Raw genomic sequence first — 27965 nt, 5'->3', positions numbered from 1 at the left:
AGACGTGTGTACATATGCCTAAGAAAAAGAGGCACACGTAGGCCCTACACACATCTATGGGGCGCTTATGTGCAGGTCGAAATTTTAGAATACAGGTGACTGTGTTCACACCTGGGGGAGGGGCTACCACGGGCGCTTGTGGGTTTGTTAGTCTGCCGGATTGATCGATTTTCTGCTCCATATATCGATCCCGTGCTCGAGTTGCCCGAGTATTTAGGTTGCAGTGGCGGGCAGATCGAGCACGTGATCGATAGATCGAGCAGAAAATCGATCGATCGATCAAGCAGACTACTATAGCCGAAACCCACGGGTGCCGGGCGCCTGTGGTTTTCACTCAACTTCTTTCGACGCGACGGCACCATCACGAAACAAAGCTAGAGTGCGAGGTTTCGCGTTGTAGAATGTCGACATCGGCCGAGTTACTCCAGGTTTGTTGGCTTATGTATATCTCTTCCGTGAATTGACGGAATAGGCCTATACTAAGTTGAAGTTGACAAAATGCATAGTCCCGTATACCGTACAATATCATTCTACGGTGTACTGTTAGACTGTAGGCCTAGGGCCACAGTCGCTCGAGAGCTATTCAGCTCTGGGACTATTCGCCCCATAGACGAGTATACAGAAGCGAGAAATACCCCAAGTCAGGAAACAGAATGGCTATAAAAACCGCGCCATGTAACATTCCGTGTCCGATTTCACTGTGAAAATTAGCAAGTTCATCTATCATGCAACCGTCGATCGTTCCCTATCATTCTAAAAGTTCATACCTGATACTTTATCTGATTCAAAAACGCTTGTTTCGTGTGATTTTCGGCCGAATTCGACGGACACCTCGCCAAAACCTGGGGGTGAGCAACATTCCGGTCACCTCTTGGGTACCTCCACTTTACTGACGTTGGCGCCGCCTACCCATGAGGGATGACTGGAATGTTGCTCACGTTTATGTTTTGGCCAGGTGTCTCTCGAACTCGGCGGAAAATCACAGGAAATGAGCATTTTGTAAGCAGATGAAGTATCAGGTATGAATTTTCGTGTGATTTTCGGCCCAGTTCAGAAGACACGTCGCCAAAACATAAGGCATGAACAACCTTCCAGTCACCCCTCATGGGTACGCGGCGCTAACGTCAGTAAAGTGGAGGTGCCCAACGTCCACTGTAAGGTGACCAGTATGTTGCTCACGCTTATGCTTTAGCGACGTGTCCGTCGAATTCGGCCGAAAATCACATGAAACGAGCGTTTGTGAAACAAATCAAGTACCAATTATGAATTTTGAGAATGATAGGGAACGGTCGACGGTTACATGATAGATGAACTTGCTACTTTTCACGGTAAAATCGAACGTCGAAGATGACATGGTGGCACAATCCCTATACGAAATAGCCATTTCATTTCCTGACTTGGGGTATTTCTCGCTTCTGTATACTCGTCTATGGGGCGAATAGTCCCAGAGCTGAATAGCTCTCGAGCGACTGTGCTACACACGCGATTGTGCAGAACCTTAGTCCAAGCTTGGCGGTACTCTAAGCTTGGGTGAAGGTTTGCCAATGCTCTTCGGCCAAGCTTGTCGTCGATAAAGATTAATCCAATCTTGTTTGCAAATCTTGAGATAAGGATTGTGTCCAAAGCTTGGAACAGGGTTATTATCAAATCTTAAATCAAGCCTAGCTGGGATTAAGCTTCAGTGAAGCTTGGCATTAACCTTCACCTAAGGACAAACAACGGAGCTGTTACGTACAGCAGAAAACGCAGATACGCAGTTTGTCGATATCGTATTGTATTCGAGTGATGTGTCCAAAATGCAAACGCATTATGTATAATAACCCCTTTATCATACATGCATCCATTGGTTTTGATCATTTCCCTGGCGGCATTTCGATACTCGATACGAAATCGACAGAAATAGGCCCTTCTTTATTCATTATTCGCGCCGTACTCATATAGAAAGTTGGTTGCGAAGGAGTGATGGCAACCGTTTCACTTGTTGATATTATTCCGCTTTTGGGCCATTCCACTTCACTGGGTGGTTGTGGTAAAATTTCAAATTAAACGATTTAATTATTAAGATGTCAATCCGGGTTTCCATAATTTGAAGGATGTTAATATTTATATGAAATACCGAATTAAATGTGAAACATAGGCTGGAGTGTGTAAAGTGAGTAATTTTTCAGCTCTGAAAAATACTCAAAGCCCTTCATGAAAGTTACGAGGCCACCAAAATCCGGTCAAAATCGACCTCGCGCAGCTCCCGGAGGAAAACCTACAGATATCTGTACGGCCTCGCTTGAAGTGAAGTTGTACGAATGCAACGTGGATGTAGTTGTGCCAGTCAGTTAATCTTCAAGAATTATCCATGTCCTTCCTTACACGTCCAATATGCCGAATTTATCATCTTAGAAAGGAATTTGTGAGCGGATTAGGGAATACTTGAAGTGAGTACAGCTTCGTTACTTCGTAACTTGTATATACTGATTACAATTTACTCTGTACATTTCATTGCAATATACGAATAAACCATTTCAAAGGTATTTACATCGTCTGATCGTATATTTTTGTCACTGGCTTGCCTAAATATGACTAAACTTGTTTAAACGACCTACATTAAAGTTTGTCTTTCGTGGGAGTATCTTTACTAGTAATATGATTTGTGTCAAAAACTTACAAGGAACAGGATCACGAACTTTCTGAGTCACTACAAATCGTAAAGTGTGGTGTGTGCATCTCTTCGCTGTCGTGTATTTTCAGAAGTGTAGTCGGATTTTTGTGGCTCATTTATGGCTATACTCGATATAATTCAGTACATCGGTATTAAACCTTGTCAACAAGAAACTTGTCATATAGCGGTTAATTCATAAAAGTCGTGATGCAGTCGATCAAGCCGCATTCTTCAGCTGTGCAGACGACATGAGCACCGGGCGTACTGGACAGTGATGACAAGAGGCGTTCCTGTCGCGATGTCGGTCTCAACGCAAACATATTTCAACGCGTTCGTGGTTATTTTATCCAAAGCCCGCTTACTGGTCTATATTTTTACTTAAATGTGGATCATAACTTTCAAACCAATAATTTGCCAAGACTCTGCAGCAAAATCGGCTCCCTAAACTGAGCAAAAAAAAAAACCCTTAGGTCAAATGCTGGGTCAAGGGACCCAAAAGCTACAGTAGAAACGAGGATGATAAAAAGCTTATCCGTAAAGTTCGGCCCATGCTTTACTGCCCAAGCTTGGAACAAGATTTGGAAGTTTAAGCTTTTATAAAGGTTAGTTTGCCCTAAGCTTCAACAAAGGTGTGCAAGGATAAGCTTCAGCTAATCTTGGGCGTCCCAGTCTTAATTTAAGGTCGGCACGCAAAGTCTTGTAATAAGCTTCGACGCTAATCTTCATCTAACCTTCGACCAAGCTTGGACTAAGGTATTGCACAATCGCGTGTGTAGGGCCTAGGCCCTACAGAGATCGTTACATATGTCGGGTTACAAGCCCAGGACACCCCTGTATCGTCCGCGGCTTACCCTCTGGATATAAATAAACCTTTCTTCATTGTCAAAATACATGATAACAAATCACTAATGTTATGTGCTTGTTTTCTATAAAATGAAGTTCACTGGCAATCAGAATGCCTTATGCTAATACACTCGTCTATTGCTCGAAACTTTCAAGGCTCGCGAGTGGTCACGTGACTAAAACTTCGGAAGGAGGCTGTTGCGCAGGCCCAGTGGTTGCATAGACATCTGCACGACATTGACCTGCCGACGGTTCCCTGGACCTCTATCTTTCTGGCCTGCCTTGTTTTGACAAGCTAACTTCAACCGCTTATGACGACGATAGGCCTGAGAGGGGTTGAAAGATACTGGCACGAAAGCGCACGAAAAACCATCTCTGCGCGGTCGACGACGGCCGCCGTACGCTATTGTCATTGAAGTTGCTTGGTCTCCGATCGATTCCCGGTCCCGTATACGGTATATTCCCCTGTACTGGAATTTTTCATGCTGAGTATTAACAGTTAAAGACGTCTTGTTTTATTGCAGTGATGGTGCAACGGCGAAGGACTTTTGTGCAAATACTCAATGCCCCTCGGCCAAATCAGCAACAAGTGACAACTGCTGTTTGCATCACATCAACGTTCATTCATGTCCCCAAGACAGTGTAAGTACTCATTTTGTCAAATGTGTTCTCCTTTGTAACACGTCAGGGGGCAGCCAACAAGCCCTGGCCTTTTCAAGAAATTGTAACTAAAGGTGTTTTCAAGTGTTAATATTCCATCCAAAAGAAGTTTTGGGGCATGAATTTTGGAGGGGAAAATAAAAAGCCGTTTGCAACTGCCCTCCCCTCGCTGTGGGTTCCGCTTCCACCCACAATTTTAACCACTCCTCAACACAACCCACTACCAAAGCTCCCAGTGCCTCTCAACCCGCAACAAGAACTAACAAGTGCCCTCTTCGTACAACAAAAGTTCCCCTTTGCCCAAAACAGGATTTTGCTCCTCCAACTGAAGTGTGCTTAAAATAAAAATAATAATTTGCCCCTCCCACTGACTGACATAAAAGAAATGGCATCATACGGTATTTACCTACCTACTGATAGAATAACTTTCAATATCTCAAAGTCTTTGCCGGCAAACAGGTTTGGATAATCGATAGTCAACTGCATGTGTGAATGTTAAAAACTTGCAGTTTTCATGTGCTGCCTGTTATCTGGTTTTTGAGAGCGGCAGGGGTTTCATGGATGGCGGTGTTTCATAGATATCAACAGCACAATTTGCAAATTTAGACCATCAATGGAAACCTGTTTCTTTGACCACGTAAGCAAAATGAACCGCTTTCACACACAGCACGCTATTCAGGGAGGTTTCCAAGGTGTAACACACGTCATCCTTTTGTCGAGGTACAATTTTAACAAAACTTGTTGTGAGCAATTATCCGACAATCTGTTATCTGAAAAGAACAGCCACACCTTAAGCAGTTTAGAAACTCTCCAGCACATATGCCACTAATCCTGCCATGATCAGGTACAAGGATCAGCTTTGCTGCCTGGCATTGTCCTGTGTGTTCATTTTAGTTCAGCACTCACACCCAAGCAGGAGTAACACAGCAAAGAAGCAAACAGCATCTAAGAATGTTTATCTGATATGGCATCCAACCACATTTCTATATCTAGGTTGACCAAACAGAAGACACAAAATACATAAAATCCGGGAAAAATTCATCGAAAAATTTGATTGAGCTATTATGTCCTCTCCGAGCGATCATCTAATGCATGAAACGTATTGGAATAATATTCATGGAAACTTTATTGATGAGTATTGTTTATCGATGAAAATTGTTTGCTAATAACTTATTACTTGTATCAATATCAGCGTATTCATTTAATTATGTCAGAATGTGCTCTGTATATTAGCAGTAACCCTGCAAGACTGCCCAGTATGTACTGAATGATATTTGTGGTCTGATAATCCTAGTTGTGTTTCCAAGTGCTGTCCACCCCATGATTTCACGTAATATGTTCTGGTCACATGTTTGTTCATCATTAGGCTTGAACTAAGGGAAATTGTTGATACTGGTCTGTGCTACGAATAATGGGCTGTTACTTTTATTGGGAGGGGGAGGATGCATAATAGAGTTACAATTCAGAGCATGTCAGTACCAGTGAATGGCAAAATTCAGCCAAGTGTCAAAGATGGATGGGGCAAAATTATTTTCTCCTGTCAACGTTGATGTCTCACAGAAATCTACATCATGTCACTTTTACCAGCATTGAAAGAACTGTCAATTTTGCTACTTTGCATATTTTGGAAGCAAGTTGATAGAATGATAGTCAGATTTTTAACATGTTCATAAAATTAAAAAAAATGTACAAAGTAAATTTATCAGGGGCTAATCCGACATATCAATAGATAAAAGCTGACATTTAAATTTTTTGACAATCCTGACAAATGAAGTGAAATTCTCTCATCATTTGCCCCAGGCCATTGAGCTCTGCTAGTTGATGAATACGATGAAGGTGACAATTAAATGGAATTTTGTTGTTGTCCGTTCAAAAGAAAGGTAGGCAGCTGTGAATAGAATATGACACCAGGGTGAGACACATAGCTTGAGGCCAGAACAAGCGCTACAAACCGCACAATATGCAATGACGTACGGGTACTCTGATAAACAAACTCTTCGTTTTTGATGTGATCGAAAAGTGGGAAAGTCTTTGATCACATCAGTGAAAGAAGAAGAAGAAAAAGGTTAATTTGAATCGGTGAAGAAATGAGCATATAAAAATATAAATGCTGCGAAAAGAAAACTTCAGAAAAAATTCAATTTGAGTCTGTTGAATGGCCATGAAAAGGATCTGAAGCGTAACTAACTATACATGTTAGAGCATTTAATTAGGAGGTTGAACTTCAGCAATACATCTGTAAATCGCTGATAAACCATCTTGAAGAAATAATTGGATATTAGATAATTCTAGCTAGTCTCTTGAAACAAGGAGGTGCATGAGGAAGTGTCCTTGCTTGTCATTGAAAGAGATCTAAAGGTAAGATATTTTGCTTTCTACAGAATATTCATGTCATATTAAAAGCTTCTAAAATATAAGACCAAGTCGGCCGTCTTTAGAATTTAACCTTGAGAACATAGTAGTTGAATGAATACGTAGTCACAGTTTTTGTGACAGACCAGGATAGAGTAGTGAAGCTTTTTCATTAAATCTGGATTCAGATTCGTTTTTGATGTGATATTGGTTATTTGCTGAGCTCTCAAGATGTCATTCACTGTGAGGAAGATGATGACCCTCAGTGCCTGTACTTTGTCAATGTCATATATTGCATCAGTGTGGTATGACAGTGAAGGTTAGGTTCTATACTCCGTACTAATATGTTGTTATGAAAACAGAAGTGTAACCAGCACCTGTAAGTTGGTAATACTTATTGAGATATTAGTTCAATCATTGGTGAGATCATGCAAGGTATATTGAAAGATATTAAATGAATAATTGCTACATGATATTGAGTGTTGCAATGCCAGGTGAAAAGTGTCTAGCTTGTTTGACAGTTAAAGTGTCTTCATAGTGTATAAGCCATGACTTTGGTTTCAACATGGCCACTGATTAAGCACTTTCAGGTTTTCAGCTCAAAGTGTAAGATTAATTCACAGACTTGTTATCCTAACATACACGTACGGAATGATGCTTGTCGTCATTGACCGCCACAAAGGCATGATTTGTTCAGTTTTGAATTCCTTCATTTACAATATCCTACATGAACAACATTTCTCGGTTCTCAGATGACTTAACGGAAACTTGTGAAATTGATCTGGAGAGATGTACACAAAGTGCATTACTGATAAATTGCTGCTTTATTTTCAAAAAAACTTATTTTTATAATCATTTTGTCTTTGAGTGATTTTTGTGACACATTGCACACGTGTTGTTGTAAGTGCATCCTTCAAGTTTATCTGTAATTCATATTTGGAAGTTGTCTGTTGTTCCTCATGAGAATGACTATATATCCAGTCGGTATGAAATTTGTCCATACTTCTGCTGTGATATGAAGCATGCTTAACTGTATCCCATTAAAGTCTGTACTAGCAGTTACTGTTGTTTCTGTTTGTGTATTGCAGTGAACTAAAAAACCTTAAGAATGTAATTTGTCAGTATGCCTGTACTAGAAGGAGATGTCTTACAATAGATTTGTTCAAAAAGAAAGGAATGATTGTGCCAAGGATTTCAATACAACTGATTATTATCTGTGCCCAGCTTTATGGAGAAACCGTGCTTGGTAGATTGCACTTATAAATCATGTATTACATACGGCGACACTACTTTTAAAAACAACATTGCAGTGACTGTTATCGAGATCTACTAGGTGCTTATATCAGCAAGCCAAGGTATATCAATTATGTATTGAGCAATAGCAAGGAAAAAACATTCATTAGCGATGTGGTGTCCAGCTCTTTCAGATAACAGATTTGATTTTTCATTCAGGACAAAGTTTCTTCATTGTTGGACAAGTAAAACAGGATTCATATTGTTTCCTTGACAGTTTTGGAATTTTGCCATATTTCCCAGCTTTTCACGAGAACCCTGGTGTGTTTATTTGTCGTGACAAAGCTTGAATTAACCTTTGAGATGTGTAAAAAAGAAATGCGCCTTTCAATTTCCAGCAATTTTTCAAAATGAGTAGTCCGGATTTTATATCAACATAGAGTTCTCCACAGCTTGGAAAAACACAGAGATTGCAATTAGCAATTCAGCAGCAACAAAAAACTGTGATAGAGATCAAACAACTATAGATGTGTTCCTTCTGTAATTATTGTATACAGCACTCATTCAGCAGGCAGGATGTTTGTCCTGAAATCACTTTTAAGGTAGGTTATGCAGCTCTTGCAGTATCAGAAAATGAACGTTTGTTAAAATCTTGCCTCACTGTAATTCCATAATTATAACTACCTGGCAGATTTTTGATAACGTCATCTATAAAATTAAAGAATATATATTTTGAATAGACGGGGTTATTTCAGTGAAGAAGATAAGACTGGATAAATCAGCAAATAAACACTGTCTGTAATCTTAAAGGGGCAGTCTCTAATCCTTGGTTCTTGCAGGAATGGTTGCTGACATAGACTGTTTATGTCAGTCCTTTGTTTTTTGAAAGTTCAATCTATTTGCATCGAAAAAAACGGTGATAAAAAAGCTGCCCCTTTAAGCCTTGTGTTGCCAGTAGACTTTCCTACCGTCATTCTTATTCAATTTGTTTTGAATAATGTGAATCATCAAAGTGGTCACGGTACAATTGTCCTCATTCACCCGAGAGTTTAAAATTTCAACAGGGAAAATAGGATTACAGTAGTCTAAGTCAACAAAAGTACCCTTGCAATAATTTGAGGATCAGGGACTGAGAATAGAGTCCTTGTTTGTTGAATTTTGTCCTTTGATTCTGTTCCAATTCCCTTTGAACTCCCTTCAGATAGAGGGAAAGGCTTTAGACCTAAGATCTGTCCCTGCAGCTGTTCTTATAGGATTAAAGCTGTTATTAACCTTGAACACAGTTATAGTGGTCTTTATTCGCCAACGTTAATTGATGTCCAACAATTGTTGAGTTCCTGCATTGTCAATACAAACTCACGATCACCTTGAGGCAGAGAAGAGACAAGAGGGATTGTGTGGCTGTTACTCACAATGGCTGGATAAGCTTTGAGAAACGGTGTAATTGCGACTGTGCACACGAGAAAACGTTTTCCAGTGTTGCGTCTATAAGTACCGTTATAATGTATACTTTGTGTATACAGAGGTGAAGGTGCATAAGTAGCTCACATTGATTTTACACTTATCATTGACATTTCAATTACAGCTCAAGTGTGTCTGTGGTGTTTCTTCTGTCACAGTTTACTGAGTCCAGGTCTGTGAGATAAAAACTAATTTCGTGAATGTGTATTTTAGTAGAGTAATCATGACTTCTTTTTCTGACTGCGATAGCAGAGTTCTTGCTATTTCAGCCTAACTCCTTGATTTCCAACCAGCAATTTTCCAAGGCTATTCTAATTCCAGATTGACTGCATATGTTTTGAACATGTCTTTCCAAATACCTTTTGCCCTCAAATTAGAATGTTATTCATTAATCCTATACACACTCTACAACTGTCATGGACTTTCATGATTTGTATAGCAAGATTGATGCTCTGAACAGCTGACCAGGTAGATCGTTCTTCAATAATTGTCGAGGATTTATTGAATATATTGCAACCACTGGACTGAATCCTTTAATACCGTTATACTGAGCACTGCATGTGCAGTACAGCTGTAATTAACTCATCTGTCATAATCAATCTACTTGGAGACTTCAACATATGTCTTTTGACAGTAAGCTGGATATGCTAATTTCCCAATGATATCAGTTTGTGGAGTTTGTTTTGAGGCTGAGTGTCAGAATTGTCATACAAAATTCCTGTTTTTGTTATTTCCATGTAAGCAGTTGACTCCACTTGAACTAAAAAAAAATTAACTTGAAATTAAAAAACTTGTTTCCTACAAGTTTTTGGCCTTAGAAGCTACCGGTGTGTGCAGTAAAGTAGGGGCTGTGAGAAAGTTCAGATTGTCGGACCAATACAAAGAAAAAAGGGAATATTTTTGACTGATGTGATCCTAGCCTTTCTTTGGTGCGGATGGCTGCTGAGACCAACAAGATGATTCAACGATAAGTATGGTACATTGTTGAGAACTACAGTTATTCATGTGGGCTTACCGATATTAGCTCTTTCTGTCCTACATAACATTAAAGTGAGTAAGAAAAAAGCTGATGCGGCTGGTTTAGTTTGACGTATCTGAATATCTGAAGCAAAACCTTTAATAAAATTATTTGTGTGCCACCCTTTAATTTTCTTTAAGCCTACCTTTCACCAGGTGAAAAAAAAATAACACAGAATTGAAACACAATATATACATACTCTAATTTATTTTGGGGGCAAGGTAAAGAAAATAAGTGTTATTAATCTGTAATACCCTTAAAAACTGAGTTTTTCACCATTGTGTGAAAACCTGGCTGCCCATGGACAGCAATCAAAGAATTTTATGAAAGGCACCAAATCTCAGTAAAGCACTGACACAATCGTCAAATCGTCAACATTGCATATGTTGGTGAGCCACTTGAGCTCAAATTAAGCTCAAATTGTTGAGGGAAAGAGAGAGCTTTGCCAAAGAGGGTTTAAAAGAGAGCCTATTCACATCTGTAGATTGTGAAGTGGGTGAAATCTATACCGACACACATTATACAATTAGTATAAAATTACCTTGAATGTTGCAAGATGGGAAAGCACAAAGCACAAAAAATTGTGTACATAAATGTAAAGCCTGCGTTTGTTTGATCCAGTCTGGCAAGTGGCAGACTTATTGCATTGTAAAATCATTCATAGCTGTATATGAGATTGATCATATACAGATTCCTACACACCGTCGTTGGTCTGTGTGAATTTCTGAACTTATAATGGTTTTCAAAATTGCATATTGATTTGCAGTTTTGCTGGAAGTGAGGTTTCAACTGTTCATGGATTAAATCATTTTCGTGTGTGTAGAAAACACGGTTTTTAATTTTTTTCTTTCACGAGCAGAGAGATTTTATCATATAGAAATCATTAAATTTAAATTTTCTTCTATTGCATTGGAAATCCTGAACATGATTGATACTGTAAATATATGCAGCTGTCTTCTCTTGAAATGGATTTTCAACATGTTTTTGTAGGCTTTCCTAAATACGTGCAATACATAATACAATGGTATCATCTGTTTTTTCTGTGCGTGTTGAATTATCAACTACTTCGAGCAGATACTCACGTAGGAGACAGTGTACATCCGAATGTAATGTGAAATGACATATCTGTGCTTGCATCTGAATTCACCCATATTCAATACCACAATGAAGATCTTTTCATAAATCTGACATACGAGGCCAATTTTCTGTGGGCGAACATATATGTATACGCTCACTGAACTTGAAAATGATGTGGAAATTTTTCTTAGGTCGTACATATGTCATTTTTTGTCAAGTTCACTGAGAAGCGGGGGTTGGGCGTACAAATATCCTTTGTCTAAAAATTTTATTGGTGTTTTTTTCGCATAAATGAATAAATGATAATTTATTTTTTAGCGTGTTCTTGATTTTGAAATGGATGATATTTGGAGGTTGTAGCAACTCTCAGAGTGGAACAGAATGGGACACTAAATACGTAACCATCACTTGTGCTGCGTATCAGTTTTGATAATTGTAGTCCAAAGGAACCTTTCAAATACCGTAACAATTGGTTCTTTTCACAATACACCTCAAAGGTTCTATATTCTACATAGAGACTATTGTATGTCCACCACTTTTTGCTGTAGACTTCGTACAAATGAAGTAAATCCACCATTAGGATTGGCATATCCTGTTGGAATGGCTTCCCGGCTCTTTGTCAATATCCGTTCGCTTCAAAAGTGTAACTTGGGTTTCATTGCAGTTCCACTTATGTGGAAATATGTAGTATTGTTTGCAGAGCTACGTTGCACACTCTGCTGTACAATGTATTGATCAGCAGTGGAAAGTCTACTCTGTGTACCATCATGAGCTCTTTCACATTGGGATGAGAAATCCCAGGAAAATCCGTTGGAATATGACACTGAAGCTTAGTATGGATATCATGGAAAACAGAAATGAGTGTAGGATCCCATTCCTTTATCTCAAAAATGTTTTATGTTTCAAAGGGAAATTCTTTGTGGCGTTTGCCGGATCACAGGTTCAAATTACTCCTTGAAGCGTGAGATGCAATGATGTTTCATTTACTGGCAAAGGGAACAGGAATAGAGGATAAACGTGGAAAAAGTTTGCAAATTGGAACAGTTTTCAAAATCAAATACCAGGTAACTACAAGGAAGGATCCAGGAGGATATATGGTGTGTTACTGTAGCCAAGAGAGAGTTGGAATTGTGTTCCACAGTAATGATTGAACATTCAAAACAGAAATGTCCGTTGTCTTCCTGTAGATCAGTGAAAAGACGATGGTAGAAATGTTAGTCTTCCTCAAGATGCTATCAATACATGATGTTTGCTATGAAAGCAAATCACATGTATGACTTCTATTGCCAGATTCCACCGATATAGTAAATTCCTGCCTTTTAAGAGCATCACTTTTGACAAAATTTACAAGTATTTTTTGACTTTATCATGGTTGAAACTAATATAGATGAACAAAATCTGCAAACAAGAGTCGGTAAATTGTGTTCTGTGCAAGAAATATCTAAGGAAGGTACAACAACAGACCTGTTTGAATTTATCTGAAATTACTGATGGTACAAACTTACTAGTATAGTACTTCAACTCTGATTGTAATTCTGCTGTTGATCAAGTGTAGTTTGATTTCACTAAAAATACTTTTTGGATTGTCAGTAATGTTATCGCATACAGAATAATTGCTGATCACGGCAAGCATGTTTTGCTTTCTCAAATGACAACCAAGGGAATCAATTGTTCTCATTAGGAACGTTTTTCTGATATGCCTGACCGATGCAAAAGGACAACAGCCTTTTGACTTGTCATTTACCCCCATATGGGGTACTAGCTTAAGATACTCTGGCGTCTGTCAATGATGTCTCATGCACACAAGTGTTGCAATTATCTTATCCAAGTGTGGTGGAATGCCTGTCCACACTGAAGACAGCAGTCAAAACACACAACTAATTGCATACAGTGGGAAACAATTCGCTGACAGATTTTGTTCAGTGGAAGGGTGAGTGACGAGAAATCTATACGCTTATAAAAAAAATTCACGATTTTTCTTTTAAATGCATCTCCTTTAGGAATCTGTACTGTCTGCCTAAAAATTTCAACAGAAACCGACTGCCACTGTAAATTCCTTGAGCCCTGCTTCAGACGGATAGCTGTCACTGAGCTTTGGCAAAATGTCAAATGCAGTACAAATGTCAATGAAGTGTACGTCGCAATCCATTGACTTTGAAGTGGTTAGAAAATCTCTACGGTCTATTCAAGATGAGTGGTTTGATCATCATTGGAAATGTGTGCATCTCTTCGCTCAAGTAGAATTCCCCAATTCAAATTCTGGGTGTGTAAATATTATACTGTACCTACTTATGAACTTGAATTGTGCCCTTGTTCGTACCGAGCACTGGTACAACACTGGAGTATTTACGTGTGTATATCTGTTTGCTGTTTGGCCACATCAACCTCAGCTTAACCCAGTTCTCTGCCAGAGAGTAAATTATAACAGAAATCATTGTAAAAGCAAATAATTAATGTATACAGTCATTTTCCATTAAGTATAATTTTATGACAAATTTTACTGTATGTAACTCTCTTAAATAATTTCAATAGGCGTCTATTCATGAGATTTGCTTGACTGAAAAGGGTACGTTAATTGTCATAATATTACTATAAAATTTTACTTCATGTTGCTCTGTAAAAATGATTTCCATGGGCATTTTATTCTTGTAATTTGCAAAACACAGCAGGAAACATCGATAGATTTGCCCACATGTAACTCCAAATAAGTTTGACCACAGATCTTAGAATGGTTTGAAAGGCTTTTCTTCATGTAATTTGCATAATATGGATACAGCACTGAAGGAATATTATTGTAAATGTCATTATTTACATAGTGTGTAGTGTAATCAATTTCTACGTTGTCATTATTTTGAATTAATCATGTTTATTGCAGTAGTCATTACATTATTGGTCCAGGCTATATAATTTCATCTGTGATTCAAATTTTTAGTTCATAATGTAATTGTTGGTTGCCATAAAAATTTTATCATTCTGTATGAATATTAAGTGTAGTCGGGATCCGCTTCACCAGGTCTTGATAAATATAACCTATTAGGTCTGCATTCTGTGGAGAAAATAAATCAAAGTCGTATCTATTCTACTACCAAATGACTGCTTTCTCTTGTGAGTCCTCGTTGCCCAGTGGCAAAGAGAAACAACATAAGTATGTCAATAGCGCAGCAATAAAATAATCCACACTGTGGAAAATGAGAATCAGGTCAGAACACAGCGTCAATACTGCCAACGCAGCAGACCTCAGATTGACGCCATTCTCTGAGCTTGCACATATTACTGTTTGAAGTATTGCATTTGACAATCGAAGAACTGTGAAAGATTCTGCTCTGCTAGCCTCTGGTAAGGGCAGGCCCATGATTTACTATCGAAGAACTGTGAAAGATTCTGCTCTGCTAGCCTCTGGTAAGGGCAGGCCCATGATTTACTGACTTGATTGCCAGTGCTTCCATGAGAGCTACAGGAAGTCTTTCTAAATGATAGCTGTGTTTTGTGAATCAACAAGCCGTTTCTCTGTGCAAGTGAATTGGTCTGTGGAGTGTTGCCTAGGTCTGAACTTGCGCCAAGCACTCATCAGCGGTAATTAATGTACGTTTAATGATAATGATCGTTTGTCACAAGCAGTGATTGGTAAACATGTCTGTTTCTGTTCAGCAGATTGAAATAGGCATGTGTCAGTCTCTATCACATGACTACTGGTAAATTGTTTCAGTTTGCAAATTTTATCATCATCAACTTTCCGCACGCTTTAGTTCAACCAAAACTCCCCACCGTCATTCATTGCTGTCCTTCACATGGGATGTAATTGTATTCCAATAAGTGCCTACAAACTGTCAACAGAAGGGTGCATTCCAGGACACGGACAGTACATAAAAAGAGGATAATAAAGGAAATTGGCAAAGTAACTTTTATCTTAGGGATATAATAGAAAAAAAGGTTCATGATATGTAGTTCAGCCCCAAGGAGCAGGCTTTTGTGTTGAAGATACAAGCACATTTAATGAAATGATAAATCAATTTGACCTTAAATATGTCAATTGCTCTACATTATTGTAAAGAGTATTGACCCAACGCTGCCTGCTCTTTGGTATGATGACTGCTAAATTGCTTTTTTAGTGTTGAGAGTAGGCTAGAAACATATATTGATATGAGGTGTAAAAAATCAGACAAAGTATAGCTAATATAACAAGACAATGACAACCCCAACCAGCGTTACCTAGTGTCATATAGTATATCCACAGTTTTGCCTTACAGTAGGAGCAGTCAGTCCACAGTGCAGATTGTTCACACTTGACATATCACAGCCTGACTTTATTACTTGTCAAGGACTCGGACCCAAGAAAACAAACTAACAAAAGGCATGACAATTGATTGTATTGTCGTTGGTACAAAGACGGAGGCATTTCGTTCCATTAGAAGAATTGGACCATCTGATCCAGTTCAGTAGTCTTCAGAATCGCTTCAAGATTGCATTTTAACATTCAGAACGATACACAGCTCTGAGCAAGTGACGTTAGGGTATAGTACAGTAGCCTGTTAGCTTTCCACTGCAAAAGTCTAGTTTAGTCCTGTTGTTTCTGGTGCCATTGAGGTTTGCCATGCATAGTTAGCCGTAGAGTCTAGAGAGGTTCAATCTTTAGTTACCTTCAGTAGCTGGGTTTTGAGAGCATATGTTTTTACTTGTGTAATATATTCAAAATGAGAGACAGAGATTCAACCTACTGTGTGTGTTTCCAGGAGTTTCATTGTTTTTCCTTCCTTGACTATGTGACAGACCTTGACAGATACAGCTCCCCACTGTCTACCACAGACATTTAATCCATATAATGCTCGGCCTTCTATATGCTGACACACAGTGTCATAGCGAATAGTTGAACATTCTGTGCTGGTGAAACGCCTGGCTGTCATAACTATACTGTCGTTGTGATAAACGATTTCTATTCACACTATAAAGAGCAAATCATGTGACATCTATCTACTTGATGAACAGAAGGGGAAACACTTAGTGGGTTTTTATTGAAGTTCAAACTCTACAAAGAGCAAGGAGAGCATAAATAGGTCCATTTTTGCTCCCTTAAAAACAGTGCCAGTACACCAATATCATTCTTCCCGCTCTGCTGACAATGCAATTCATGCCTCCAGCAGGTTTACTCAGTGAATATTTTTATGTCTTTAACTTCGCAGTTGGCATTGTTGGAAAGTATACACTGTGTGTACACTTTTATTAAATCCACACTCCTAACACGACTAATGTTTTTACCCCCAAGGCAATACTCTCAAAATATTTTTTTAAATTTATTCCCTTTGTAGGATGTGTAATCTTGACATTTACGCTGTAAGTGAATGAATCATTTTGATATTGACTTCACACGGTTAGTTCCCATCAATATTTTCACGATGTGCACAGCGAGACATGCTTTTTTTTTTGGTTTCTGAACTAAGAGTAAATATCACGGTCATAAAAACACTGGAAATATTGATTTTAAATCAAAAAGCAAGAAAAGCTTTAAGTGGACTGTATGGCAGTCAACCAGGTATATGGATTTTATGATCACGTCTGTCAGCAAAAATAACTTTGCACTCTGTTCACGCGAGCTACATTATTTATGAGAGCATCGTTTTACTGATGTCGTATGGAAATGACATATTGTGGTGTACAGATGCTGGGACAGCTGATGCTTTGATTTATGAATTCTCTGAGTTGTGTGTGACTGTGTTTGTGTCTCTCATTTGTCACCATACGTTGTCTTTTAACTTTGTTATGTAGCTTTCTAGGGGTGACCTTATTGAGATTTGTTCAATTGATGAAATTTACATGCGAAATTTTTCTTCTGATTTCTAATGCAGCTATATGATTTTTATATAACAAATAAACAAATTATTTTAAATAACATATAAACAATGAATATTGCCAAATCAAATGATTTTCAATTAATTCATTAAAATGTTCAGGTCTAGCAGCAATAGCAACTTATCCAATTTTACAGCATTTCATATTTTCATGTGAGAATTAAAGTGCACAAATGAGATTACCGGTAATCTAAATACACGTTAATTAGAATTTTATTATTTGCAACTGCTGTTCCACATGTTGTTTTAAAAATAAAATCAGTGTGTGCTTTGCCGAGATCACTGTTGTAAAGACACTGAAAATCCATTTTCTGAATATATCAGTTTTGTGTGATGATAGCGTTCTGATTGAGAAACAGATATTGAAAAACAAAATGGACTTCTCTTTCTCATGTGTTTTGTGTTGAAAACTACAACAAACTTTATTTTTCTATTTTACATGTGTTAACACTTTTTTGAAAAAAAATGCCAATATTTAAGTGGCTGACATTGTCAAGTTAAGGTCACATGAAATTCCGGTTGTGACATTTAAGAGGACCTTGTGATAAGTTAGACCTAGTGTGTGGCACTCTTGCGTCAGTTACACTTCTACTCAAATCAAATTGAATGTATTTCTTCTTTTTCTTCCTCTGAGCGGAATTGAAAGAAGTCATTGAAAGTCGTAAAGACTCTATTCCTGTGTTGGAATAACCTGCTTGTCCCGTTTTGTAAACACAGCGGAAACTTTGACAGTTCTGACAGATCAACTCAAATTGAGGATCTCTAACTGATGCAGAATAGATGTATTATTGGTTCGGCGCTGTTGCTAGGAGACGGCTCAAAGGACGTTTCCTGTCTCCTTTCACTGCCTATGTCATGATAGAAACCGCAGGAAGTTGCCACAAGATGGATATCAAAGCTAGCCTGGAAATCAAAACAGTGAATTTAATTTATTCTGAAGGCTAATCTTAATTCAACTCATTATTAAAAAACAACTCTGCAACTCTTTCGTTTCAGAACTATTTGATTAAAAATACCCAGTGAGAACAAACTCATTTTGATGGTACATTGCATCCGAAGAATCTTTTGCCTGCACTGGTGCCTGCACCATGCTCTTCTGCCGACCGTATGTAACAAAATGGATTGAAATTCTGTTTTAAGATTGTTGATGATCTATGCAATATTTTATTTAATTCATGTGGCATTCGCCTGGCAACTGTGTTTCATTCATGTTCTCGTCACCTATGAAGATAAAGATTCTTCATTCAGGTCAGTGAAGGTATAATTTGGAAGTATCGCATGACAAAAAACCTAAAAGTGAATGTTACTTTGAACATAACTGTAACATGATAGCTGCCTTGAAGCTAGGGATGGGGGAGAGAGGTTTTCAAAGTTTTTTTCAAAGTATAAAGGAAACTTAAATGGACCATCGCAATGTGTTGAAATATTGCACCAGTGTGATAAGAGTTTTCCATGGAATATGGCAACGCTGGTCTGTTATCCTTGGAATAGGAAAACTGACACCTCAGCTTATCACCCAGTCTAATGGTTGCAATAAGTCAAGTTTAAAAAGAGCGTGCAACGAGTACGCAAGTAGTTTACAAAGTGCCAGTGTGTGTGACACAAGTAGTCTTCTTGTACACGATGTGACCAGAAGACTAAACTGTTGCTGTATCTAGAATATTCAGTGTCTTTTCGAAAAGCTGAAAAGAAGTTGATTTTGAATAACAAATGTCGTGTTTGCAACTTCTCTCATTGCAAAGCAGGTCTGCATGCTGTTGAGGGCACATAGTACACTCGGCCTTTTATACCCTGCACTGAACCTTTATAAAAGGGCTAACTAATTTCATGTGTGGCGAATTGTACATGTTACTATAGTCGTCGACAAAGAAACTTTACAGTGAATCTACGATTGATTGTGTGAAAAAAAAGTGATTCATTGTACCAGGAGAGGCTCTCTTCCACATAAACAACAGACAAAAAATAGCTATGCGCGAAAAATCATGTTTGTAAAGACACTTTGCTTCCCTGTATGCTGTACAGTAAATGTTTGAACTGATCAGTGCATGTGTGAATGTAATTGTTTTACGTAGATACCGCTGTCAAATCAATGGCAAAGTTTGCCAGGGTGCCTTTTTATGCCCTGCCATGTTGCTATGACAACAAGCCTTCAGAATGCTTGGGTATTTGTACAACTCCAGAGGCATGACTCTCTCTGTAGAAGTTGTTCTTTTGACTTGGAGATTTGAAAAAGCAGGTCAAGTTAGGACACAAGCACAGATGTCCTTAAATACAGTTTATCTACATGCAGTCACAGACTGTCTAATTAAGTCCTCCTTCAGACAAAGGTTTTACTGATTTTTACATTTGATAATCATCGTAATCAGTGCAGGCCAATTAATCTAATTTTTAAAAAAATATGCTATCAAATGCAGCCGCTGTCCTGGCTAAATGGCCAGTAACTGTAACTCAAAACTGAGATGACTTTTTCTCCATTTTTGTTGTGTTTGTCAATTGCAAATTCTTGCTCTACCCAAGGCATTTTGAAACACCCACTATTTAGCATATGGACATCATCACATGTAAAATATGCCCTGTAACAGATACTGTTTAGATTTTAATTCTGGTCCGGACTTGAATTCACTTGTCAACGATGCAGTCTTAGTACAGGCTAGGTTGACAAGCTGAATACTGTGTATTTCGACATGCTTTGAGAAGTAGAACAAGAAGCTGTACTTGACATTTAAAAACAAAATTAGTGAAAAAGTTTGCAAGAGCTTATACAGGTGCTGGCTTTTTAACCATGAAGTATTTGAATAAGAATATTTAACTTTATCTTCATGATATAATATTTGTAATTTGAAATGAATATTGTCATTCCTTCAAAATTCGCAATGCATAAACTTTTTTTGGTGTTATTTTTATGTTGAAATGGTTTCTTGTATTACGGTAGTTCAGTTTTGTGACTTGGAATGATTGCTTATTTGAAAATTGGTGTTATCCAGCTTTACTAATGATTAACAAGCATAGCAAGATAAAAATGGTATTTTATATTTCGGAAATTTGTCTTCAGTGATACCAGAAATAATTTGATCAAAGTACTTGTATCATTGCTGTGAAAGTACCAGGAGGGCACAGTTCTGTTCACCAGTGGTTTGATCCTTTTCCAGATGTCAAGAGATGATTAATTTTTCTCCTTAATGCACTATTCATCTATGCACGATACGGTATCCTCATTTGTCGCAGGCATTTCAACAGCGCAGAAATAAAATCACAGGCCTTACTTTCAATGAATCCCCTATTCATAGGTAAAGCTACATCATCTCAAATCATGCAGAACTTCTAGGTACCAGTATATCGATTTGCAAAACCAAGTTGCGTCATTAATGGAGTATCTCTGAAGCAAAAAATATGCACTCTCTGTTGATTTGACATTTGCCACGAACAAAACTTGAATAATTCCCAATAGACGGTAAATGAAGCATGACAACTGATAAAAATTAATGGAACGTGAAATTTGACTTGTAACCACTCCAATTAAAGTTACATTAAGAACGTTATTTTTATTGCAAGTTCAAATACTTTCATTAGGATTAATTATCATTTTGACAGATATTAGTAATAAAGAGTTGTCAGTGAGCTCTTTAAGGATTTATTATATGTTTTTAATGACGTTTGTAAAATGTTCAAAGACAATGTGTGCAGAGGTGTATGGCACAGCGTATGTTTCTGCTGCAGTAATGCAATTCATCCTAATTAAAATGTTTTGGTAACCAAGTTAAATTCCATTCTGACCCATAGCTGTCATGTATCTTGTCAATCATGATGTGTTTCAATTATCTTAAAACAATTAGCTTATCTTATACATATGATTCATTTCAATGAGATTGTGTCATATTTCATGACTGCCAGCTGAGCCCATTTTATTATGTTAATTGATTCTAATTAAAACTGCGATATCAGTTATGATTTTTGTTGTGAGTAATGAGCTATATCAAGTGTCTCTGAAAAGTCCACAAGTGATTTTGCAGCCCACTTCCTCCTCTTTAAGCCTCAATTTCCAGTCCATGGTTCCGGTATACAAGTCTATCATTGAATCAATACTTCATTTCATGGAAATTTGTTCATTGGTAGTTCACTTGTCATTTATGTTTCGTTTGCCTTTTCAAAGTCGTCCATGAGGGGTTTTTGAGGGATGATCCACCTCTCTGCTTCAAATCTATCCTTACATCAACAACAAAATGCTTGATATACTTTCAGTATATTTATTCATATTGATGTGTATGGAACACAAAATTAGTGGTATACGTAACGTATATCTTTGTATGGAACATAACAATACGTTGACATACGTAGCATATATTTATGCTGAACAAGAGTACAGGTAATGCAGATCTTTGCACACCAAGTATACACTGTATTGTTCATTTTATAAGTATACGTATTTGACAAATGTACTGAGTCAGCACATGTGTGTATATTGTTGTATATCAAGCATTTTGCCCAGTGCTAGCTATTATACACGTCAAAAGGATTTATTTGCATGATATAAAGTATGCAAATTGTGCATTGTTATGTAAATTGGCCACCAGTCTGATTTTAACAGGTTGTGGGAAACAGAACGGAGTGGATCTTCAGTTTCATTTGATAACGTGTGAATCATATTTAATCAAAGTGCCCGGTTTAAGGCTGTCTGTTTGTCATCGGACTTGAACTTTGTGATTTTGATGGATGTCACTGTAATATTAACAGTCAACAGAGTACAAAGTAAAGTAACTTTGCCTGAAGCAACTAATATTGCCCAGTTTTGAAGTTGTTGATTTTGTTAAGCTTTCAAAGGGCACAGAAATAACAACATATATCTAAAGAAAGCAAAAATGTAATGAGCACTTTGGAAAAAGACAAAAGATTATTTATTTTACGTAAAAGTCACTGACAGTTGTCCTTTGTGATTTTGTGTGAGCAACAATAATTGTCTGATAAAAGGAAATTGAAGACCCTGATTGCTGTCATCGCTGCATTGTCTTGAAATGGACATTGTAGGGGGGCAGGGGGTAGGAAATGACAAGAGTATATATTTTGTTAGAAAGTAATTAAGAATGAGGCAGTACATCTATGTGACAGGGAGTTTATTAGATGACAGTCAGACAGGTTAGTTGATAGGTATTATTTCAATCAAACCATTGAAAGTTACCCTTCAGACTGATCACTTATTGTCTATAGTGACCATAAGGCCAGGGCAGAATTTAAGATTTGTTTGTTGGAATGACTATTTCTACATCAATCATTATCCTGTTTTGAAAAATGCTGCATATTCAACTTCAAATGCTTTCACATTGCAGCTTTTCATACAGACTCAATCTTTGAGATTACTTTTGCATATTGATAAAAATGACAAAATTAATACAGTTGTTGAAAATATCACCTGTACATTAACATATGTGTATAATGTACTCTTCCAGAGACTGGAAGCCATAATTAGGTATTCAGTGTTGTAAAATAACTTACAAAACAATTGTTTAAACAACAATCAAGAATATGCCCCTCTGATACTTTTTTGGGAAAATTCAGAGTGTTTCAATTTTTAAAGTCAACACCAGGTTTAGATCCACAGACATGTATAGGTATAAGGCAACTTCAACCTATTCAATGCAGATTACATGTTAGCAGGTCCACAGATGTATGTTCACAAGTCTGGGACAATTGTAACAGTCAGGGTGAATGTTTTGAAAGCTTTAAAAATCACAAAGTTAAAGATTAAAACAGCTAGCAATTGCTGACTCAAAAACTTGCATACCTCTGTCAATGCCATAATACCTTACTGGCAGCAAAACTTGTAACCATGGCAACACTGTAACTATGACAACCAAAAGATCCTCAAAGATGGAGACAGACATGTTGATAATGAATCAGCATTGTGACATATTAGCTTTCCCAGTGTTGATTAAAGTGGTCCCTTTCAATAGATATATCTTGCTGATCAAGTTTCTCCATAATAGAATTCACTCATCAACGTTTGTTCAGGCACTCAATTCACAGGAAAGTTTTTGTGTAAATTATTAAGCATTGCCTAGGCAGCAACATTCATCTATGTTTTGCAAATGTATTTTGTTTTTAATAAGACATTTACATACTGGTAAATAATCCATGTTTCTTCTGCTTATTAAAAACTGTATGCTTGTTTCCTATAATATGTGTAAACTAGAGATTCTTGCACTGATGCACAAAACGACTCCACATTGTGAACAGAACAAGTTGCCAGTAGATGTACGGCAGAAAAAGAGCGAATGTCATTGAATTGTTCCTGATTTTACATATTGATGTCATTTTTTCCAATTCTAGTTGACAAACGTGATTTTTTCCTGATTTTGGTTTCATATTTGAGTAAGTCAGTAGCATAGAGAAAGTACCTGCCTCGGGCACAATAGTGAGAGTACAATCACGTATGTCTCTCACTACGATGTAGAATCGGTGCTCAACAAGTGTGGGCTAATCAAAATATGGTGTTGGTGTTACCCTTTGAGAGAAATTTCATGGGTTGATGGCAAATCTCTCGCTCTCTCTGACTTTGCCTTTGTGGTGTATGTGCCGCGGACGTATGGCAACGAATTTGATGGATTTCACCCTCTGCCAAGTCTTAATGGATGCAATGCCGCAATGGATGTGAGTGTGTATGGAAATGATGTGCAAAGCCAGTGTGAATTACCGTCCACTAACATGACAGTATGTCTGATTGATTAGTTTAGGTGATAAAAAATATACTTTCAATAAACATGCATTGCAATATGTATAATATTACCCAGCACAGCACAGCAGGCAGCATGTATGGCAGAGCTGCAAACACTGTAATTTTTATAGAGTTCAACATAAATCAGATTTTTCTTTGACCGCCTCCGGATTAGAGTCACTTTACTTCATCAGACACTGGAATAATATTTCAAAGACCCTTTGTATGTAACTTCTGTCGTCACAATGTTGGTCAAGTCACCCAGGATGATGTATCATTTTGCTTCATCTAGTACTGAAAGTTGCATAACTTTTGATTTTTTTTCAGTAATTTTGTTCTATCCATGGCACGGTCCTTCTATCACAGAGGGACCGTGGTGTGTCTGATCAACTACAGTTCTTAAAGTTAGTCTACTTCCTATGTACAGCATTTTGAAATACCCAGTATATGGTTTGTCTTTGCTGTGTGTCAGTGTGATCGAGACATGCATTAGTTATTTGTGACAAGCGAATTCAACTTTGGATCTGAGTTTGACTATTAACACTACCACTGCAGGACACCCATATACAGTCAGTGTTGACAAGCTGAGTACTGGGTATTTCAACATGCTGAGGAAAGTAGACCTGGAAACTATAGCTGACATGCCACAAAATGTGAAAAAAATTGTCATATACAATTACTGGGCCTTTCACAAGTCAAGCTCTTATGTCACATATAATTCTTCAAGGGAAAACATTTCCCCCTCCCTCCTTCCATCAATATATTGGTACCAACCTGTTGTCTGCAAAGGTGTAGTTTGACTTATGTATTGTGAAATAGGGGAGAAACTCTGAATTCCTTTTATCAAAAATTTAGAAGCAATTATTTTTCATCGTAAGAGAACTATATTTTACTTTCTTAATTTGTTTACAGCTTGGTGGCAGTATCTGTGGTCCATGGGTTCCTCCTGACGGTGATATATTCACCCACACAGCCAGTCTTGTGAGTCCCTTGGATGATAAGCTGGATTGGGTTACGGAGGTGCGCCTCATCCCTGCCGGCACCACGTCAATCATCGCCCACATCCGGATCGGTAACCTACAAGCAGCCTTACACCATGTGGTGCAAGTTCTGCCCAAAACAGGTAAGATTTGGGATTTGCTACAATTTTTTCCAAAAAAAATGTGCAAACAAAGTATGCAATATGAGATGTGAAATTGTGCCCAGGGATATAGTCAATACCTACATATCTGGAGTTGGGTTTGGAGTAGTTGCATAGCAACCAGACAACACTTTTACACAGCCTAGATAGCATACACATTTCAAATCATTGAACATCTGGGCCTATCCCATCCCATCCCAACCACCAGCATCAGCACCACCAACTATCAACAAGCTGTCTATTTGGGGCATTGATAGGTCTATTCTTAAATGACCAAGCCTGGTACAAGTAATTGCCATCTCCTCATTGCCATGGTGTACGTATGAAGCTGTTATCCGCAAAGAGTGAAATTATGATTTGAGTAGTAATGTCCAAAATTTGTAGTTCAAGTTACACAAAAAAGAGATACATACTGCATAAAAGTTTTGTCCAAAATTCCACATGCACTTGAAAAACTGATTAATTGGTGAAAATCGGGGAAATCCAAACCCCATATAGCCAAACCAAAGAAAGTGTTTATATGCAGAAGTCAAGACACTACCGAGGGATATGTATAGTGAAACATATACTTGACCTTTGTTCATCGCAAATGTTACCAGATGTTCATATCAGAAGATGGACTTGAAGTTTGAAGACATTTGTTCAGAAACCACCAATCAATAAGTAAAATTGACGTGTTTTTTCCCTTGATAAATTTGGTTGAGAGTACACCCCCAACTCCAAGTTCATGTCCTTAAAAAATGAATATTTAGTTGCTCTTAAAGATATACAGTCACCTGTAATCTATATATGCCCATATATGGTCAAAGGGGTGTTCCTTGGTATTCAAAATGCCCATGTTAGGGCGCTGTTCTTAAAAAGCGGCCACCCGCTTGAAATCTGTGATTGGTTATATTTTCTCTTTCCATGGTAACTGGCAAAATTGGAACAGGTGACAGGCAGTATACCTTTAATCTCTGCATATTGCAGTTGTCCAGGTTCCCTTTGTGTTGATGTCTACGTGTCTCATTTACAGATGATTCTAATTGTCTAATGAAATTTGTCGGAAGGAGTTCGTTGATGTCACTATAGCAATTCAGACACAAGACAGTTTTATTGCAATGCATGCAACATTTTTATGAGTCAAAGCTTTAGGTTTTTGTCAGTTTTAACTAAAAACCAATTACGAAAGTAAATAAGAAAGATAAAAAAGTATGCTGTAAAACAGTGGTAATATATATTGCAATCAAGAGCGATACATTTTAATCAATTGTTAGGGTGAGATACAGCATGACATGTGACAGTCACCCTAAGATCTGTTACATTCTTTATTTAGATATATCATTTTTATTTAGATTTCAGCTTTAGTTCAATGATTAATTCCTTCTTTTGGATACTCTAGAAGAAAAATTAAAAATAAAATCAGTAAATAAAAACTGAGAAGACTGATCTGAAAGCCTCAGAGAAATTACAATGGCTTGCAGGCATTGATACACTGTGTGTTAATTATAGATGTGCTGTCCATGTACTTTGTTATTGTCTGCCAAACTGTGTTAGTCTCAGAGAAATTACTATGGCTTACAGGCATCACCATGTTGTTCATTAATTATAGATTATCCTGTATGCACTTTTTATTGTCTGCCAAACTGTATTCATGTCAGATCATGACACTGATTGTAGGGTGAAATGAAAAAATCAAGGGTCCTCTATGAAGAGTCTGTATAGAACATGTATTTTGCCAAGTGAACTTGAAGTTGAACTTTTGCAGTGTTGTTAGTATTCAGGAGAAATGCGCGTTTGATTGTATAGCCTCGGGCCGGTGTTGGTAAGGACGGGTCGTCAACAAGTGTGTTCCATGCAGTGCACGATATGCTGTTTGATGTCCCTTGTCATTGTGCATGTTAACTCTCACGGAACGTCTTCCCCTCGAGGTGTTTTGTATCCAATAGGATGCGCACTCAGTCCAGGTACGACTTGACTTGCATATCCTGGTTGTGTACACACAATTGTTGGATAAAGTGCTCATCTGAAAAGCAGAACAAGCTGTGAAAGCATACTGAATCACAGTACTACCTATTCTGTGTGTGCGACGTGGAATTTTCAATGTATTGTCTTCATTGGGGACTAGTCCCAATACTTCAGCATTTCTCTTGTAGAGTGTTCTGTTTTTCATGAAATTTGAATGTCACAAGTTTGCCTTGGGTGTATGGTCTTTTTATGGTCTATAAATATCAAAATTGTACAGTCACAAACCAAAGAAAAAGACAGAAAAACAGAAAGGATTGAGAAACAGGCAGGAGACAAATAAAATATTTAAACTGGTGTGAGACCTGTATTATATCGCAGATCAGTGATTGAACTAAAACAACATTGTTGATTATTAGTAAAAAAATTCAAATATGACAATAATTCGTGAGCAACCATTAGCCATTAGGGGAGGAACCATGTCGTTGGTTCTTCAATTACAATGTGATCATATATTCCCAGACATCTCCAAGAACTTTTAATTACAAATGCAATATAAGTAACACGGTGATTAAATTGTCGGTACACACTATTATGATAAAATTAAAGTCCAGTCAGCTGCAAGAGTATATTAGGATAATAATACCACACAAATTCTAGATTTGAATAATAAATGGCCGTGGTTTATTTTGGTTGTTTGTTTTTCACCTTCCATATTATCTGTCAGCTAATTAGCTAATTGTGACGTTAATCGTGATGACATTTAGGTAATGCTTATTTTATTGTGTTGGCACAGTGGTTTAATTGTCTTGATTACTTTACTATAAGCAGTTAATTTGTTTTATGCTGGCCATGGTGACGGGAAGAGTCTGAGGAGGTTGCAATGAGTATCCTCTCTCTTTATACCCTGCCCCCTCCTGTTTCTCTGTACTGAAGTCCATCTCTCAGACTCTGTCATAGGAGATACCACCTGGCTTATACCAAACTTCGGCAGTAAAGGTGTACTGACCAGTATATTCACCCTACCGTACAAT

At 37.7% G+C, this 27965-nt stretch overlaps 1 protein-coding gene across 1 annotated transcript in view; it reads left to right on the top strand.

Annotated features, from left to right (window-relative positions):
* Positions 1–27965, top strand: part of LOC139138783 (atrial natriuretic peptide receptor 2-like) — an 83858-nt gene that overhangs the window by 7498 nt on the left and 48395 nt on the right. The window contains exons 4-5 of the mRNA XM_070707309.1: positions 4021–4138; positions 24759–24969. Of these exons, the coding sequence (XP_070563410.1) occupies positions 4021–4138; positions 24759–24969 (329 nt within the window). The remainder of the gene's footprint in view (positions 1–4020; positions 4139–24758; positions 24970–27965) is intronic.

This window comes from Ptychodera flava, chromosome 8 (genome assembly GCF_041260155.1).
Source record: "Ptychodera flava strain L36383 chromosome 8, AS_Pfla_20210202, whole genome shotgun sequence".
Lineage (NCBI taxonomy): Eukaryota > Metazoa > Hemichordata > Enteropneusta > Ptychoderidae > Ptychodera > Ptychodera flava.
The sequence above is the reverse complement of the archived record's forward strand: the minus strand, read 5'-3'. Positions and strand labels throughout refer to the sequence as shown.